Consider the following 19,941-nt stretch of genomic DNA (forward strand, 5'->3'; position numbering starts at 1 on the left):
CCTGATGATCCTCTAATCACCTGAGCCAAGGTGTGAAAATGGGTTTGGGTCCCAATCAGCCAGAGTTTCGGGTGAGCTCATTGTCAAACCTGTGAATTGTGACACCTTATGAATTCACATGATAAGGTGGGGCCAGGTTTCACAATTGTGAATTGCGATTGTACTCTTTTTGTCGTATGTACAGTTTCGCATGTTCCTTGCAACATATAAAGAAACGAGGGTTGGCTCAATATCTTTGGACAGTACTAACCTTTCTTTAACCGAAATACAACTTGTGTGGAAAAAATGTAACAGCCACCTCACTAGGACATCATCACTACATCACTACAGGCTAAATGTATTGCATTTCTGGATTATGACATCAAACTGTGCCCCCTAACACACGGTGTAAGGTCAGGATTGTAATGACCTCTCTGTGGGCTATTTTGTAAAGCTATGGAAGTCACCTGGAACCAGTCTTCAATGAACAAACAATTTATTATGACACGATTTAGTTTAGTTTAAAAACTATTCAGAAACCTTGCTTAACTGTCTCTAATGTGAAAGACACATACCGGATTTTAACCTCCAAAGTCAAAGTAGATGTTCCCAGTATTCTTGAAGGCATGTAGTTAACAAGGGAATTAGATCAAGAGAAAGATGACCTTTTGAAGTAAGAGCAGAGCAGTGGTCTTCAAATAGCATGCATTTGATATGCAAGTGGCTGTGGAAAACTCGTGGAAAATTCATTTTTGTCACCTTGTTGATTTAAAGATCAGAATCTGGAGTAATATCTTGGACACAAGTTGTCATCAGGATAACTACGAAAGCATAAACAGTTCTTTCGAATTATGCCACCGGCAGCCAACATGTAAATAGTAATGTACTTGGGGTACCTTCCTGACAAGTGCTGCACAACACTGTTGAAGATCACCCTGAGAATGCTGCAGGAGGCGACCCGATAGTTGTTGGGGAGCATACCACACGTGGGATATGATTCACATGCAAGGCGCTTTACGTCATTTACACTGGAGTGGCTGACAGGAAAGAGACGACTTACAGCAAGTGGCCCATGGTGGAATCAAACTGAGGCCAGTGCAATAAATACTCAAGCTCAGTACATGGTGTGCGAGTGTGCGCTCCACTACGGGAACTACTGTGAGCAAACACCCCACCACCACCCCTCCTCAAGTTGCACTGTTGACACATTTGTTAGTTTCATAGACCAACCAGCACTCTGCTGTGCATGCTCAGGACACGCGCTCAACATCAAGCACTGCTCCTGGTTTGCACTCTGACACAAACACACTGCACACGCTCAGTAAAAGACTGAATAATCAACTTAACATTTTGTTGTTTAATTTAATGCTCTCTTAGCTGGGCTTATTTCATAATCAAAATGATCAACAAGAGCAGTCGATCAAACATTTGTTTTTATTCCTCAGCTTTTACCCATTAACTCCCATCACTTCAACCTTTGACCTTTCACCACCCTAAATGAACGGAATGATTAAATCTTTTAAATGGGTCTCGCTTCTTGTTTCTGTTTCTCTGTCCAACCCGTTTCCCTGATCTGATTTAAACCTTCTCCAGTGGGATCCTTCCTGACGTTTTTCACGGGACCCTCCAGGGCCCTTCTGGCGCACTTACATAAGTTCTGAATGAGGCTGGGGTTGCGTTCACTGTCCCAGTCCCCTTCCTATAATCCGGCAAGGCTAAATCAAGACCGTCTCTGCCTGGGGATGTGTTAACACTAGCGAGGAACCTGCGTTATGTCAGACAAACTTCAGACAAGGAAAGTAGGCTTCCTGGAGATACAACATATGATTGGAGAGTTTAACCTCTTGTTATATTAGAGTTCATATTTTGACACTTAAGAACACAACGACAGTCAACATGAAGAATGAGCTTTGTTGTCTTAACTAATGAAGATTTAAAACCAGAAACAGAAAATTTTCTATGTAAAAATGACAAAACCATCAACTCATTGTTGTTTATATCCTTTATTCTTTTTACATAAAAGGTTTTTGTTTTGTTTTTCAACACAGGACAAACAAGCCAATATACTACAGACATGTATCACTACACAGACTGCTGCTCAGGAAATATAAAAAAGGTTTATGTACATGTGGGGAGATGATGTGAGCTCCATGTGTGGTGGTTCTTGTAGTTTCCCAGGGTGAATTCAAACCTGCTCGCCGAGGTCCAAAACCCGAAACTTGTCTAGATTGTAGAAGCAGGCCTTGACAACTCGCCCACCGAAATATCGTCCGTTCAGATCCACAACAGCTGCAAAAGAGAGGAACAATTAATGTCAGCACCTGGGAAAACAAAGTAGAGTCATATGCAAAAAGAACAAAATCCACCACATTTTGGGACATTATGTTTCAGTCCACCTGACACTGACAGGTTGCACCTTGCATCATCCAGGAACTCATTGATGCTTCCGAGCTAGGAGGAAATCCTCCAAGGACACCCATGATCTCATTAGGAGCCTGTTGTGATATCAGTAATGCATACATGCACGTGGGGCTTACTGAGTACCATTTTGAGTTGCTGCAATGAAATTTCAGCCCAATGGACCAACCTCCTTCATTTTCACATACAAATGTTGATCTTTTTCCATCTCCATGAAACAAACGTGGCATCTTTTCACTCCTAACATTTTACCCAGTCCACATCAGTATAGATACCCAACAACTCAGCTGCATGCTGATTTTTTTTTTTAAACAATATGGCTGTTAAAAAGTTGTACAGTTGAGGCTGCACCCTATTCTGATATTTACTGGGTAAGCATGTGGCCTTCAATTAAAAACACTGATCAAAACAGGCCCATCAAAGACATCAGAACACAGATGCTGTGGAGTGTCTGGCACAAATCTGGAAACCTTGTGTTTCTTTGAAGCAGATTCCTACTAACATGAGAATGTTGTATCACTTACGCACAGGAAGAACAAAACACGACAGACTAAAACAAAGTCACTATTGTCTCAACATGTTTTATGGTAGATTTATTCTCTGTGACCTCCAAAGATCAGTTCATCTCTCCTTTGTAAAAAATAAATTATTACACTGTTTATGAAAACCAGCCGACTCATGCTGGTAGTTCCCAGCAAACAACAGTCAAGAAGAGAAAAAAAAGAAAACTTTTTTTTGCCTCTCGTACTTCTGCATTCTAGGAAAATAGGAAATTTTATGTCAGGGTCATTTCCCAGGACCGTCTCCTAAAGATGAACCACTGAGGTAATGATCCTTTAAAAAGGACGCGTCGTATCCGACTGTGTGAGAGGACAGGATTCAGCATTAGTCACTGAGGCATGTGTGTCCCAAGCATGTTAATGGATATTGAAGGACGCCGGAGATCACTTCAGTTGGTAGACAGCCATAAAGCGCGTGCATATGCACAAAACAGCGTGTGCTATGACTACAGCGGCTAAGGGGAACATCTTGATTTATATGGAAACAGATGGTTAGTGTACAATTGTGCATCTTTTCAAAGATGAATCCAGACCATTTTTTAAACGTGCTTTCTTCACAAGGGTTAAAGAGAGCAATTATTTTATGTTATGGGTGCGGTTAGTTTTGCGGATGATTTACAAAAGTTGTGCTGTTTTCTAAACGCAGGCGCACTCTGTTCATTTCAATGTGACACGCACAATCTGCCAAGAGCTGTGGGTAATTTACTAACAGGACAAGCATATCAATATAATATACGTGTGTACGTTCAGTGTAGGCCTACAGTGGCAGTCATGAGCTCGTTAGAATGGAAACAAGCTTTAGTAATTGCTTTGATGTTGACAGCACCACCATAACGGTTCTACGCTGAGAAAGAGACACAAAAACAAAAATAGATCACATGCAAAAAATCAAATATGATTACACAGACGTACACCTATTGCCAAAGTGCATGCAGCTGAATTTGTGTAACCCATGACAAAAAAAAACACAAAGTCATGTGTTAGAGGATCACGAGATCATGGTGAAAACCATGTGCACCTTTCATGACCCTGAAATTAAAATGCTTTAATTTCAGCGTAATAAAACTTAAAAATTAAAAGACACATTTTTCCCTGATAAAGATTTATTAACATAAATGCATCAATCAGACCAACATCCATATCCAAGGCCTGAATATACTAAGGATAGGGTCCAAATTCAACATAGTCATTCTGTTCTTGCCATTCGTCAGCTGTTTCGCTTTGAACCTCTGTGCAGGCTGTGAAACAGCCACAGAAGCCGCAGTTTACAGGAACCAGAAACCGAGAATTGAAGAAGTGCAGTAAGTTTTGCTGCTGCTGGCACTGCGTGACTCTTTTACTTTCCAGGTCATTTCAGAGTTCACTAAACAAATTTAGAATTAGGTGGCTTTGTAATCCATCCATTTTTAACCACATCCTCATCTGGAATGCCACATAAATCAATAAGCGCACTTCTAGCGCACCCTTAACTTACTGCGATGTCTCCTCTACACAGCAATAACCGATGTGCAAAAAACTGTTATTACATATACATCTTATGCATAGCAAAACTTAAATATTCCCCTCACTAAATTTTGTGCCCTGAGAAAGGAACTCCGAGAAACGCCTATGCAACAGGGCCAATTGCAAAAATCTGAGTTTCCACCTCTCATGTGCAATAGTCACTGTGCTCTTTCTGTAAATGCTGAGCAGAAAGTGCTAAATGTACAACAACAGATCTAAATTCATCATTATAAATCTTTACAACTTCTCAGTAAAATGACAAACTGTTCCTTTAACTATTGTCATTTACTATCTGTAATCTAATGAAGCTAATGAACAACTTTCTGTTTGAGGACAATGTGCAATCGCCAGGCTCTGTAACCTTTCCATCACCTCATACTCACGTCAGCAGTGAAGAGAACAACAGGATTATTTAGCTGGTTTCTATGTAGCCATTAAACCTTTCAAAGAATAGCCGGGAAAAGTTAACCTCAAACTTTATCTTCTTGGTTAGTATTGCATTCCTTCAAGCGTGGACACTACTGTGATGTACTGTTGTGTGGCCACTGCTTAAAAAACAAAAAAACAAAACACAAAAAAACTAACAACAACAACAACTCTGCATGTCTGATTAGTAGTGTTCTAGCAGAATACAGTATGTTTCAGTGTTTGAGAGGCTTTAGCCGACAGTCTGACCTTTGAAACCTGTCACCCAAAACTGCTTCTTACTACTTCTGAGTCACTGTCACGCTCACCCTGTCTCAACACTGAAGACAGCATCGATCGCTTTAATGGGGAAGTTGACAAGTTTTGTGCACATTCGAGATGAGCGATAAAAATCACAGAGAGAGGTCAAGATCAGAACGGGGCTTAAATGGAGCCATCAAAGGGTGTTTCACAACCGCGCTGTTTGGTCTGTTTAAATCAAATGTAGACAGATTGCAGTCAGATTGGCAACATGCTTGATGTCTCAATTGGTGGATTCAAGTCTTAGTTGCACATGATGACCAGAGGTGCACAAAGATGCAACCTTGGAGGGGAGATAAAAATGTGGATGTTATGGGCAGACTGGTATATCTTAACTGCACTTTGAACAACTCCAGCCATATCCAAAGCAACTACAAATGGAATTCATGAGCAAAAACAAGCTAAATCACCTCTACTAGAAGAAACCAACTTAAATGAACCAGGTGCTAAATGCTACACTCGCCGTTCTCTTCCCTGTAGAGGAATCATAGCTAACATGAGGATAAACATGACCCATTTTCACACAATGACAGAAGAAAATCAGGTTTAACTGGGTTCCAGCATATTATTTACAGCTACCCTGACGGACACTAAATACAACAATCATCTCCGGCCTATGAGTGCGAGAACATGCCCTCAGACTTCACTTTCCGGATGTTTTGTCATCACCTCCAGAAACAGATCACTTAGTGTGAGACTTTTAATTTGATTCTTTCTGACAGGTTTTAGTGTCGTTCTTTGAGAACCTGCCCTGCTTTCTGAGAGCTGTGATATAAGCGCGGTTCTGCCGGTGCCACAGGGAGACGCCTGGGTTGCTGGGTCACAAATGATGTAACACCGCAGGGAATGGGAGTCTCACCTTGTTTCTGATCTGGGCCAACTCATTTAGAATGGGACACATTTTCACCCACATTATTAGAGCAGTTATGCAAGAATTCCTCCCCCCCCCCCAAAAAAAAAGAGAAAGAAAAAGGAAAAGTGCGATGCTGTTACATGAAGTTATTTAGGAAACAGTCGCCTACATATGCAGACTGAAAACCATTGTTTAAATGAGAATGGAAATGTGTGAGGCAACCACTTTCATTATGAACAAGTGCACAGCGAGGAAGTTCAAGCTCAAGCTCCTGTGACACTTGAAGGCAACATGGTCTGATGCAAATGCCTGATATTTCATGAGTTGAGGCCTATTCCAGGGATGGCACTTAAAAGAAGTGAATACTGACCTTTGATGGCCGACTCCACCCTCTCAAACTCCAGAAATATTCTGACGGCTTCATCATCTGGCACCTCTGCAATCTGACAGAGGAAAGAATCTTCACGCTTCTGTTTTGATGACTTTACGTAAATCGAGTTTTATAAATCACTTCATCTCACCTCAAAAATGACACATTTAACTACTTTGCCGTATTTCTCGCATTCCTCTTTCGTCTCTCCCTCCAAGTCCTCGTCCACCTCTCCTCGCCCCACCATGTTCTACGAAGGGAAACGACACATGTAACCAAGCTGCACGGGACATCAGACTAGTCATAATCTCATATTAAAACTGCAGTCCTTCCATCACCCAGTGTTCTGTGTTGAAATAATAACATGTGCCACTTATAACCCACTGATCATGTTTCTAATGCTATAGTAGCATAGAAAGGGGGAATTTAACAGCACACAGGGTTAAATTACACGTACCCTCAGCAGGACCACCTTGGTCGGGTTTTTCAGGATCTCAGTGAGTGGGTTCGCGTCAGACTTCTTGGAGGAGTCAGCTGATTGGAAGAAAACAGAGGTGATCATAATTTTTTCCTTATCATCAGAATATTTACAGGCAGCAGGTATGCTGGATGGAGCAACAGAAGGTGTCGGACGATAAGTGGATTTGTGCGGGACTGTTCAATACTTGGGAGCTTGATTCAACACAGATGATAAATGAAACAATTCAGCAGTTTGTTTTGCGTCAGCTGGTCTGATATCTGCTTCGTCTGACATCCAGTTGGGTCATTCTGGGTCATTCAAGTAATAAAACTGTTAAGATTTCTGGAAAGTGGCCAAGTTGCCAGTCTCACTCAAATACTGAAATGTATAAAACAAAACAGAGCTGAAGTTTTTGTGCTCATCTTTATATTTTTCCATTTAGATATTAAGTTAAACAACAACAAAAAAAAAAAAAAAAAAAAAAAAAAAAAAGCAATTTCCACACTATTTTTCCACATTTTGGAAATCTAAATGACGATCTGACAAAAGTATTGCTATTACTAATTAATAATAATAAGGGGTTAAAGGGTGCATTTAAGCTGTTAGCACATTTGAGAATATAAGAGACTATCAGAGTAGCTATGTTCTTATTTGACACTCATTTAACTGGACAATAAACAACACTGATAACAGAGCTCAAGTTATTCAACAGGCATACAGAAAAGGTAAACATGGATGCAGCGATATCCAATTGTGCCCTCTAGTGGTTAAACAGAAACACTGACATGTTTAATGACAGGGAGGAGTCGGCCTCTTATTACAAATGGGCTATTTCATTTTTAATCTATGCTTGCTATATATGGCTATAAGCAATAAATTGCAAAAAAAAACCAACCCTCATGTATACGAATTGATGTTAATTGTTTTTTTTGTTTTGTTTTTTATTTAATTGTCAGAATTTTCCATAAATGCTCCAATTTTTTTAAAATGAAAAAAAGGCGGGAATTTTATGGCAATTATGTGAATGTGCAGGCTTTACTGGGTTAAGTCATAATGGAATACATTGCAGATTTGACTTGTCATAAATAATTGTCCAGGGGTTAGGAGAACAGGTCAAAGAGTGAAAACTGCACAGAAGCCAAACATTTCATGAAAAGCTGTTGAGAGGGGAAAATAAGGGAGACTTGAAGCTTGTTTGCGTTGGCAGCAAAGAGCATGCTGTACAGGCAAAACTCTGCACCCTGCTATAAGAAGCACAGACCAAATTCAAAGCAGGGAAGACTTAACCTCCTAAGACCTGAACCCTTCCACAGCATGCATTTGTAATTTCCCTTTGATATTTGGGCTGATTGGGGCCAGATGAACGTAAAAACAAAGAATTACCAGATTTTTTTTTACCTGATTTTTGTCTTTAAGAAAAATAAGAGGCACATATGAGGATATTCGTTTAAAATTTTGATAGAACAGTAGCAGCATAATGTCCTTGTAAGTGGATATCAGGCCATTGTAGAGCAAAATTGAGTATTTTGGTCTAAATAACCCAAAATGTGATGTGGACGCCAGGTTCTAGGAGGTTAAAATCAATTTTCAAATTGAGGCCGAGTTGCAGCTTCAGCCCATCACAGCATTATAGCAGAGCAGAGCATTTGTGTTGCAGATTGCAGTACATAACCAGACTACAGTATTGTTTGATCGAATCGCATTTACAAAAGTTACAAAAAGGTGATAGAGGCCAAATTGATAAATAGAAGATAATTAGGGGACTCATCATATAAACATAATGTATTGCCATGCATATATGATTTTTAAGTCAACCATCTGTGGAATCTACTACAACACTCAGTATCCAGACAGTGTCTACCACAGATTATGTGAATAATGAAAAACTAGTATGGAAGACGATATAGTAAAAGAGGATTTTTATAACTTAATTTTTTATGACATTGGCTTATTTACATTAGCCTTATGGTTTTCCTACAGTAGCACCTGGCAAAAATAACAAGCTGGAAAGAAAGTGCTTTAGTAGGCTGGAGGAATTCACATGGCTTGAAAGCCCTTAGCATAAAAGTACAATTATACAGTTATTTATCCAACATTAAAGTTTTGATATAGACCCTAAATACAGTCAACTTGACTTCAGATGTACATGGAAATATGAATATTCAAGATATGATAAATTAGATACTAATGTCATTAAATTAAAATAATAAGATCCTTTTGAAGGTGTTACAGGTGCACAAACGAAATCACTTTTTGCCCACCGGTAGGTGGCTGCCAGGCAACATAATAATATTCCCATTATCTGATATAGACAGAAAGCTTCAGGGGACTAAGATATGAGCCAAGTTTGGGTTACTCAACTCCTGATTGTCAGATCGAGTTTGTAAGCAAACAAACAGACAGAGATTTGGTGTTTTATACTGTTGATGCTGTATCGAGGTTGTCATATTATAGTGCACTGCATAATGACGCCACCAGAGGGCAGTCTCTACATGTGAAACACTGAGTGGAGCTAAGTGAGCTGTGAACAGGGTTGTAGACAGAGTGCAACCAAAACTCCTGCTGATAAAATTGAGCCAGTCAAAAAGGATACAGCTGTGTGCAGTAGGGCTGCACGATTTTGCATAAAATGAGAATCACGATTTTTTTTTTGCTTAGAATTGAGATCACGATTCTCTCATGATTTACTTTTCCAATATAAATATTTATTGCGCTTATTAACTGCACATAACAGTTGAGACTAAACATAAAAACAACAAATGTCTCACATTTTGTCTTTGCTGCAAAATGTTGTACTGCTTGTAATTCCGTCTCCACCGTTGCTCGACACTGCGTGTATAGAGCAGGTAGTGCAACAATAGAAAAATAGTTGCGGGACGGCACTGTGTAGCGTTTGTCTAGGGTGTTGATCATTCTCCTAAATCCCTTGTTTTGCTCAGTGTTGATGGGAGCCATATATTTAGCCAGCCTCCGTAATTTCTTTGTGCCTGCGGGAATTCGACGGGTATGGGGAAGCGCTATATAAGATTCCCATTATTGATGTTTGGGTGGTTGACCGGGACGGAGTTTCTCCTGTCACTTTCTTGGCCTTTACAGCTTCATCATCTTTCACGTGCTCTCCGTTGTTTTTTCCCTGCCAGCTGGCTTCTGTATCACGTGGTATAAGGCTCCGCCCTTGTCATTTGTTTTCATGCAGATTATGTCCCGGATCAAAATGCGGTACAATTGTCATCTTTTTTCTTTTCTTTTTTTTAATCGTTGTCATTTGGAAATGAGATCGCGATTTTCTAACGATTAAGTGTGCAGCCCTAGTGTGCAGTATTACCCTTGAGAACAGATACACACTTTATCTCCATTTAGCGCACTTTTAGCTACTGCCTGGTGTCAAATGTGGCTACAAACTCACATCAATAAGCTATGGAAGAATGTAGGTGTCCCAAAGTGCAAATGTCCTAATTAAACAGAAATTTAACCATTAAACTAATCATCTACTCTTGAAGTAAGAGAACACTAACTTAATATGATCAATGTTAGCAGTGGAAGCACTAGCAGCCTTCTTTCTTTGTAGGTCAAAGTCCACACGTCTATATTAAATGTGGTTATGCAAGGTTCCAATAAAGTAAGTTAGCTTTGAAATACCCCTCATCTACTTTACAACTCAGCTTATAATACCCCCAGTTACCATATGTGATAAGTCAGGAAGGTACGAAGGTATCAATAACTGGATGTGTCCAAGCTGACAGCTGTTTTAACACAAATATGCTGCGTAGAGAACATGGATGCAGAGATTCATGCTAATACAATGAATCTGTGACACGCGCATAGAGTAACTGTGTGACAGTATGCATGTATATAAAAGTCATGCAAACACAAACTTTAAAGATGATCCGTGTGGCACATTCTGCAATATGAAAGGGAGAAAATGGGAGTGGAGGCCAACCTGCAGAGCCTGAAGTCTCAGTGGCACCTGATTGGCTGGAGCCTGCTGCTCACACACACGCGCGCACACACACACAGAAACACACACACGCACACAAAAAATGAAAAGACATGCATGTAAAGGTCACTGTAAAACATCTAACTGATATTGAAATGGATTCTTGCTGTGGTCACACCCAAAACAAAAGTATGTGAAAACAGTGGACGGCTGAATATTGCACATGCTCACACACGACCAGGACAGGCTTGAGACAATACAGGCAAAAGCAGCTTTTCATGCAGCTGACAGATACAGAAAATCATGTTGAAGCAGACGGGGTGAAAAGGAACACAGAAAGGTGGGGTGGGGCATAAACATCAGAACACGAGCGGTAGGGCTGGGCAATGTGGATCTTGAGGGGCAGGCTAAGAGTAGTGTGCTACTGGAGCACAATGTGAAGAAATAAAAAAAAAATTAAAAATCCAGTTGAGCTAATCTAGTTTAAAAGGGTCATAAAAGAGTATTTTATGAACAGAAGCCAATAAACCAAAACTGTAAAATTGATAGAGACCTATATATTTATTTATTTATTTTAAATTTTATGGCGCCAAATCACATCAACAGTCACTTCAAGCAGCTTGATATTGTAAGGCAGTGATACTCAAGGTTTGGCTGGGGACCCCGAGTGGGCTATGAAGGTACTGCAGGTGGCCCAAAGCAATCACAGAAATTCAGTTTGAAGTTATAAACATTTACAGTTACATATTTATATAAAATGATTCATTTCTATAAAAAGGGAATTCAAACTGGTAATAGGAAGTGATTAGTTTGTGATATTACTCACTACTCTGACTATTTAGGGCAGAGTAGTGAGTAATGTTGCTCTTACACTGGAACTTGGGGCCCAGTGGTAGGTGGGTCACAGTGGCTCAGCACTTAGCATATGACTGCAATACGTTTTTAGCCATTTAGAGCGAAAAAGCCTGTGTTGCTTATGTTTGTTTGTTTTTTTAAACAGAATTTTTAGGAAATGAACTGCTTTCTCTTGTAACTTGACTTTTCTTTTAATATTTGGCCCATGGCATTTTCTGGTATTTAAGTGGGCCGCAACCCTCTTGAATTAAATGACTGTTGTAAGGAAAAGACCCTACAATAACACAGAGAAAACCCAACAATCAGACGACACCCTATTAGTAAGCACTTGGTGACAATGGGAAGGAAAAATTCCCCTTTAACAGGAAGAAACCTCTGGCACAGCCAGGCTCAGGGTGGGGCAGATTTCTGCCGTGACCCCACAGCCACACCAGGCACACATGTGCCTGTCAAAAATGCTGTTAGGAGTCATTATAATAAAGAGAGGTACAGTGAACTTAACATTGAGTAATGGAGGGAGAAGAATCCTTACTAGACACGTAAGGATGATTATTACAAGCAGCAGAAATCATTTTACAGTGAGCTGATGGGTTTGCAGTATTTCAGGGTTTTAGTTCTGTTTTTACTCAGAGATTGGTCCATCATGGGAACATTAACACACACACACACACACACACACACACACACACACACACACAACTAAACTGTAATGTGCCTATTTACACAAGTGGCACAGAAACTTTATTAACACAGATACAGTCATGACCTGACTGCAAATGATGATTTGCGTTTTCCTACAAGGTCTTTTTGTACGTGCCAATTTACCCACGCTTAGTAAGTTCAAGTATAAACTGACTCACTAAGTCAACTCTTGAAGCATCACGAAAGAAAACATTAGCTTATTGTTTCGCTTTCTAACCAGAGTCTCACTGGTAGGAAATGCTTCATTTCTTAACGAGGCTTTTAGAGTGAAACATTTGCAGGAATTTGTATAAAAACCTAAACTGACAGTTTGACACATGATTACAAATTAATATACATTTCTTAATTTGTATATTTAGTTAAGAAGTAATGCCGTTTTTAACAAATGGCAGTCTTATGTTTAAAATAGTGCAGTTTAGTTTGGGTTTTCACTGTGAGAGTGAGCATAGAATTCAAAGAAATGAGAGAGTGGGGGCAGGGGAGAGAGCCGTAAACATCTATATGACTGCACAAACATTTATGTGACACAATGATCAAATTATAACTCGATCAACCAACTTCTCTGATCTAACCTGCTAATGTAGTGTTTAAAAACAAAACAAATACAAAGGCATCGCCCAGCCCTAAGCTAAAGATGGAAAGGACAACATTAAAAAAAAAAAAAAAAAAAGCAAAGGTCGCTCTTACGTTTTTCTGCTGCGTCACCTATGATGATCTTTCCACCTCTCTTGCTGGTCTTTTCCACGGACAGCGCCGTGCTGAGGCCTTGCTCGTGCTTCCCGAGGCCCTGGCCTTCTTTGAAGCCATATTTCTGCATAATCTTATGGGCCACTGTGCCTCTGCAGGTGAAGGAGAATCAATGTTAATGCATAACATGAAACATTCAGCTATACAGTACATATAAACATGATATACAACTGATTAACTGTAGTACTTAACTTGAAGTACTTTTTATTCAAACAGAAATAAATGAAGTAACTATATGAATCTACTTGTTGTGTAATATAAGCACCCACCCCATGTTAGCAAGGAAGGAGCTAGTCGGTCCGGGTGGTGAGCGGGGCCGGTCTGAGTCTTCATACATAGGTGGAGGGATGGCCGCCTTTGAGCCTCTGGCAGGACGGCCCTCCTCTTCATAGGAAAATGAAGAGCCTGAGATCACACACACAAACAGAAAATAGCTGATGAGTTATAATGCAGTAACAAAGGGCTCAACTGCAATGTCAACATGCATTCAAAGTAAACTTTAGGCATATAAAGGTGACCTATTATGGTCATTTGAAGCTCCACATCTTTATTTGGAACTGCATGATTCACAGGTAGATGGGGGTTGGTAAATACAGCTATATTCATCCTCTGTCTGAAACCATGTTTTAGTTCCTCTTCCTTTAACTTTAACACCATCATTCCATTTCCTCGGCAGGCTGCCCTGTAGTAACCTGAGACAAGCATACACGATATTGCCAAAAGCATTCGCTTAACAACCGCTAACCCCGCTCTCTGATTTTACATGACCTGCTGCTTCATGTCTGAGTTGATGTCATTTTCAATCATTTCTACTTTGTTATAACACTACTAACAGATGACTGTGGAAGATTTAGCAGTGAAGAAATTTCATGACTAGACTTGTTGCCATCCTATCACAGTACCACACTGGAATTCACTAAGCTCCTGAGAGCAATCCATTCATCCACAAGCATTTGTAGAAGCAGTCTGAATGCCTACGTGCTTGATTTTATCCACTTTGGCTGTGAGTGAGTGGGTGAGGAAGCACTTTTGGAAATACAGTATATGATATCCACTCTTACTGCCATTATATGGTGCTAGGAGCAGAAAGAAATGACTAGAATTGAGCATTCAGAAGTCTGAAAGCTAAATTTTTGTACTGTGTTAAAGTTAAAAAACTTAAAATGCAGTGTGGCAGTACACACTGGCTGCCTTGTGTCCCATTCTCTGTCGAGATGATCCCACACTGCTTCAATAAGTTTGAGGTTTAGGTTTTGAGGAGGCCAATTCATGAGTGATAGTGCTCCAGCATATCCAGGTGTGCCTTTATCTATCCAGTAAAAAAATATATCTATCTACCAATGCGTGTAAACACACTATTAATGTGTGCCATCATGCTGAAAAACAAAGCCACTCCCAATCAGATACTTCTCAGATGGTATTGCACGATGGAGCAAAGCTCAAACCTAACAATCCTGACTTCACCAGCCCATCGGTTTTCACAAGATCCCAAAATCTGTGTGTCACGGTCTGTGTCCATGACACAGAAAGAAAATTCAGATATATTTTAAATGAAATTTTACTAAAAATATTCAAGCTCATAAGCCCCATTTTCCCCTAAAAATCCAAACCCTGCAGGAGAAAAAAACCCCTACAGTTTCTCTTCATTATTCTGCAGTGAGCCAGTTGTATGCTGCTACTTCTATTTTAAAAGATAAACATCCCCTCAGACTTATCAGACTTACCATCTCTGTCCACAAGGGAAGATGGAGGGGCAATGGCTGCTCCACCCATGCCTGAGACCGAGACAAAAACAGATCAAACAATCAGGCAAGTGGATTTTACTTTTTGTTTTACTTTCAAAATAACTTCAGTGATTAATTTATGATAAGAAAACAAAGACAAGAAATCTCAGGGAGGGGCACAAACCATCTAGGGTGTCAACTGATTTGAAATCACGAGACGCTAAATGTCCAAACAATGTGGATAAGGATCAGATCACAGATTATTTAGCTTGCAAATCAGAGTCAAAACATCATTCGGTGTTTCAAGAACTCACTCCTTTTCCTCCTCTCCTTTTCGTACTCCTCCTCCTCATCCGAGTCTTCCTCTGCTGCCGGGAAACGAGAGAAACCACTGGGAGCTCCACTTTCGTGTCTGTCTTTCCTTTTCCTGCAAACACAACGCCCACATTCAGATTTAGTTGTCTGCTTCATTCAGTTCATTTCTAAATCACAGTAAAGATCCTCCAAATTCCTGAAAACTAATAAATAAAAATCTCTTTTAATCATTTTAAAAGTGGAAGAATAGAAAGCTTCAAGTATTTTATTTCATCTAGTTTGTCAATCTTTAGCTTGTATAATACATCACCTACTGAGGAGAGTTTAAAACAAAAGAAAACAGCCATACTTTTCCCTCTCTTCAATTTCCTTCTGCCGCTCCTGCTCCCTCTGTCGCTGCCGCTCTTCTCTGTGACGCTTCACCACCTTCTCGTAGTCATTGGGGAACATGGGGTCATACTCGTCTGCTAAGGGGATCAGCACATCACTCGCAGAGAAAGCACTGGGGACTGCATCCTAAAGCAAGAACCAGCAAACATGGAGAACAAATGCAACATATGAGTGAGATAAATGATAAATTTTTACACTGGAGACTGTTATATTCTCCCTCTGCATCTTTGGCAAAGATCCAACTGAATTAAATTAAAAAATAAATAAATAAAAACAGCAAAATACAGACAACGTGAAAGAACTGGTTGACAACATTACGCTATAGAATACTATATGTAGTACTAAAGATAAAGCTGGATTTATGGCACACAAGGGGTGGATGAAAGCAGGGGAAATGTGGTTTTTATACATGTTTACGCATATTAGACTGGTGATGTGATTCTTCAATTATCTTTATACCTGCAAAGCAAAGAGCAGTTGTTCTTAACTAAAGAAATAAAACTTATTTCATTCCACCTTGCTCATCTCTACTGCAGCGCTGCCTCACTGTCACCCAGAAAGGAGTGGCTGCAGCTCCACATACACTCATCACTGAACCATGACGACAGCCGTGTAAATCTGTTTCTTCCTGTCTCATGTAGAAACTGAGAATAAGCTAGAATTTAGTATCTGACCAGTGCCCACTAAAGAAGCAGTGGCTGCTGCTTATCAAACAAATCAGCAGATTTATTTTAAAAACAACATTCAGTCTCGACTTGATTTGGAAACAGTTTCATTTGTAGTTCAGCAAATCTCATCATATCCGAGGAAGCATTGACTAAAAGAATCCTAGGAAAACTTTCCAAAGGTTGCTGGTGTTACTCTACTAATATGCAACCTGTCTCAAAGCGAGCCTTTGCTTTTAACATTCAGCCTGTAAGCCATGATCAGAGAGAATGTGAACACACAGCAACGTCAGACACGATCACCACCAGCTTTGTCATTATAAAAGACCGGGTCTAACAGATATTTAAGACTCAAGTAATGCTGCATAAACAGCATAATTTGTCCAGGTGTTTTTCAATATTTCCATAATGACCAACCCAGTAACAGTTTAACACTGGTCTTGAGTACCCATCGATAACAAACACTGTGAGCCGTACCTTGAGGCCAGCCGCAACATGTGGAGGAGCGTCTGTGATCTGTCGCTCATCACTGGAACTTCCTCTCTTAAGATCAATGACAGGCGCCAAGACGGTGGTCTGCTTCATCCGCTGGGTCTACAAAAAAGAAACAAAAAAAAAAGCATAAACAAAACCACCAATTAACCTTGTTCTTCTTCTGATCAGTGACTGTAGAAATACATCAAACAGAAAACCATTTGCTCCACACTGGCATGACAGACAGTTGCCGCAGATATGTTGGCTGCACATCCCAAACATGCTCTACTGAATTGTAATCTGGTGACTGCAGAGACCATTCGAGCACAGGGATCTCATTATCACATTCAAGACACCAGTCTGGCGCTGTGTCCCAATTCAGGGTCTGCACGCTTGAAGTACGCATTTTAAGTGCGGTTACGTCACCGCCACGCAACGACGGCTGTCCCAATTCGAAGTATACTTCAAATGCATACTCCAAATGCGCCGTCGATTTCCCCAAATATCAAGCGTGGTCCGGTGCACGCTTCGTGGTCCCATATATCCCACAATTCATAGCGCGGCGGTGGGTGTGGATAATTTTGCCGCAAAATACGGCAGAAGGGAGCGGCCGAAAAGTGAACTGTCAAAAGTAAGTACTGAATATGACGTCACTTATTCATGTGCGAATGTTTAATAACGAAGAACATTAAAACATTGCTGTTGACCACATGTCGGCAAAGTTATGTGACATTAGTGATGTTTGTACTTTCAGCGTTAACTTGGTTTTAAAGCCTCTACTCCTAAATATATATACATAGTCGACCTTAATCTTACAGAGAATCTGATGATTTTATGGATAATTAAAGGCAGTCATATATCCACAAACACAACAAGCTGAAAGTCAGTGATATATCATAATAATCTGACAATACTATAATATTGGCCATTTTATATTTACATTACCATAGTGAGATGACTTTAGCCTCATGAACAACATTAACTAATTATTATTTACTAGCTAATCTTAAATGACTGTTCAGTACAGAAATGAAGCCCAACAATCATGTTTTACAGTCCTGTGGTCTCAGCCTCAGATACTCAACTAATCAAAGTGATGTCATGACAAAAATGAATGACCAACAAAACATTTTTCTCCTTCATTTATGTCAAACAAAGCTGTATGTAACGTGTCTCGTGGTTAGTATCATGGTTGCTAGGCAACCTGAACAGCGCGACGAAGGCTAGACCGTCCCATTTCACACGCCTCTCACTTCCGCACTTCTCGTACTTATAGTAGGCACCGTACGTAGTACGCGTAGTGCACGTACTTCAAGCGTGCAGACCCTGAAATGGGACACAGCCTGGGATTATCTGAGCTTTGTGACATGGGATGCTATCTGCAGGAAGCAGCCATCAGAACATGGGCACACAGTGGTCATGATTGGATGGACATGGTCAGCAACAATACTCAGAAAGGAAGTAGCATTAAAAAAAAAAACTCAGTCTGTATAAACAAGCCCAAATTATGGCAAGAAAACTGCTGTATATAGACAAGTTCCTTCAGAGATGCTTTTCGGCATACTCATTTGTGGTTTACTCATAGTGGTTAGTTGAGCTAATGTTGCCCAGGGCTGCAATGATTCATCAAGTAAATCAAATATTTCAATTTAAAAAAAAGTTTTTTGCTTTGATGCTTCGTTTAACATACGACTCTGTAGCGTGCCATTATCACAATGGAATTGCAAGCATTTCACCCACATTTACATGTAAAAACAAACCTACAATAGAAACGTATTTAGGAGCAGCATGTAAATAATAGGTTTGACCAAATTAAGTCCACACAGCCTCCAGTTTTCAACAAAAGCACTGATAACACAACGGCAGCAGTGATGATGACGCTGGTTTAAGATGGAGCCATATTCTTTTTACACATACACAGATTGCAAAGAGCAAAAAGGCAGAGTCGTTACCGAGACGGTAAGCTCAGGCTGAGTGAAAGAAAACTTGTTTCAGGCGTCCAAAACATCAGCGTGCTTCCTGTGATCAACATCAAAACCTTTACTGGGAAAAAGTGAGTGGGAGTCCTTCATCAAAGCACCTGATCAACAAACTCCAAAGTGATGAAAAGTGAGCTTTGTAGCTGCTCCATCCACAGCCATTTGTTTATTTTTATTTTATTTTTTTTAAAAAGTCCTGTAAAGCTGCAGAAGTTTTATTAAAATCTGCACAACTATTAACTTAGTCTGATACTGTGTTTAAATCATACAGCTTAATGAAGGCTGACGGCAACCGCTCAGTTTTACATTGAAGGGAAGAATGAGGCAAACACCGGTGAGTCTAGACTGGGATGTACTAGACCAGATTTAATTCAAAACTTTCATAACATTTTTCAGACCAAATGTAAAATAATATAAAATATTTTGTTAATTAAATTACATTAATATTTAACAATATAAAAATAAGAGCTTTTTTCACAAGCTGATAAAAATGTACACATGTACACACATAAGCACTAGTATCATCATTTCTGACCATCTTATAAACAAAAGTGTACGTTAAGCTTGATTGAATGACCCACTATAATACATGTGTAGTACTGCACGCACCTTGGCCTGTGTCAGAGCCGCCTTCTTCACCTTCAGCTGGGACTGTAGTAGCTTGAAGTTCTTGGACCAGCCTTCGGTCTTAGTGTCACTGGCACCCACACCGAGGTCATCATAGAGCGACATTGCTGTCCGTCAGTGCTCCTGTTGCCTTCGGACAAACGTGGACAAACACGTTTCACTTCTCAATATTTATCGAGCCTACGGCATCATCATTCAGTTCTTCACTGCTTGGAAAAGCAAAAAATTAAAAAATTAAATCGGCTATAACGTGCAACAGCTAAATCACAAATCTCCGCTATAACCTTTTGTGATTCGGTCGTTTGTCGCTGATACTGAAGCAAATTTCCCAGGAGAAACTGGGAAACGTTAGCTAGCTAACGAAAGCTAAGGCTAGTGTTGCTAACGTCTGCTCCTAATGAAATGTGTCAAGAAAAGACCCAACATTCGTTCCACTGTCTCTATACCTACCACTATTATATAGAATTTAAAATTAATCACAAGTCAGTTCATATTAATCTACTTTTTTTTCTTTAAAAAAGCTAACCAGCACATTTGATATACCTCCTCACTGCTCGTAACGGAAGCCTGAGCGCAAAAACAAAAACCAAGAGCCAACATTTGCCGGCATTTTACGCTCTTGCGCCATCTGGCGCTCGGATGACTCATTTGAAACCA

At 40.0% G+C, this 19,941-nt stretch overlaps 1 protein-coding gene across 3 annotated transcripts; it reads right to left on the reverse strand.

Annotated features, from left to right (window-relative positions):
* Nucleotides 1–779: 779 nt before the first annotated feature.
* On the reverse strand, nucleotides 780–19,941 carry rbm17 (RNA binding motif protein 17). 3 transcript variants are annotated; one of them, XM_085137526.1, is made up of 13 exons: nucleotides 19,828–19,941; nucleotides 19,267–19,414; nucleotides 16,682–16,798; nucleotides 15,499–15,665; nucleotides 15,149–15,261; nucleotides 14,835–14,885; nucleotides 13,380–13,515; nucleotides 13,051–13,202; nucleotides 10,810–10,854; nucleotides 6,867–6,943; nucleotides 6,561–6,659; nucleotides 6,410–6,482; nucleotides 780–2,268 (listed from the first exon to the last, which is right to left on the reverse strand). In XM_085137526.1, the coding sequence occupies exons 2-13, from the start codon at nucleotides 19,387–19,389 to the stop codon at nucleotides 2,165–2,167; spliced, it is 1,257 nt and encodes a 418-aa protein (XP_084993652.1). In that variant the 5' UTR covers nucleotides 19,390–19,414; nucleotides 19,828–19,941; the 3' UTR covers nucleotides 780–2,164. The 3 variants fall into 3 exon arrangements, with proteins under 3 accessions (XP_084993652.1, XP_084993653.1, XP_084993654.1); XM_085137527.1 differs by lacking the exon at nucleotides 19,828–19,941 and adding an exon at nucleotides 19,569–19,821; XM_085137528.1 differs by lacking the exons at nucleotides 10,810–10,854; nucleotides 19,828–19,941 and having other exon boundaries at nucleotides 19,267–19,821.

The sequence above is a fragment of the Neolamprologus multifasciatus genome, chromosome 17, assembly GCF_963576455.1.
Source record: "Neolamprologus multifasciatus chromosome 17, fNeoMul1.2, whole genome shotgun sequence".
NCBI classification, from domain to species: Eukaryota; Metazoa; Chordata; class Actinopteri; order Cichliformes; family Cichlidae; genus Neolamprologus; species Neolamprologus multifasciatus.

Coding starts and splice junctions, on each gene's coding strand:
- rbm17 (XM_085137526.1), bottom strand. CDS start 19,389: ATGTCGCTCTATGATGACCTCGGTGTGGGTGCCAGTGACACTAAGACC. Junction 6,944..10,809: donor TGAGACTTCAGGCTCTGCAG/GTTGGCCTCCAC, acceptor TCTTCCAATCAG/CTGACTCCTCCAAGAAGTCT. Junction 6,660..6,866: donor CCAAGGTGGTCCTGCTGAGG/GTACGTGTAATT, acceptor TTCCCTTCGTAG/AACATGGTGGGGCGAGGAGA.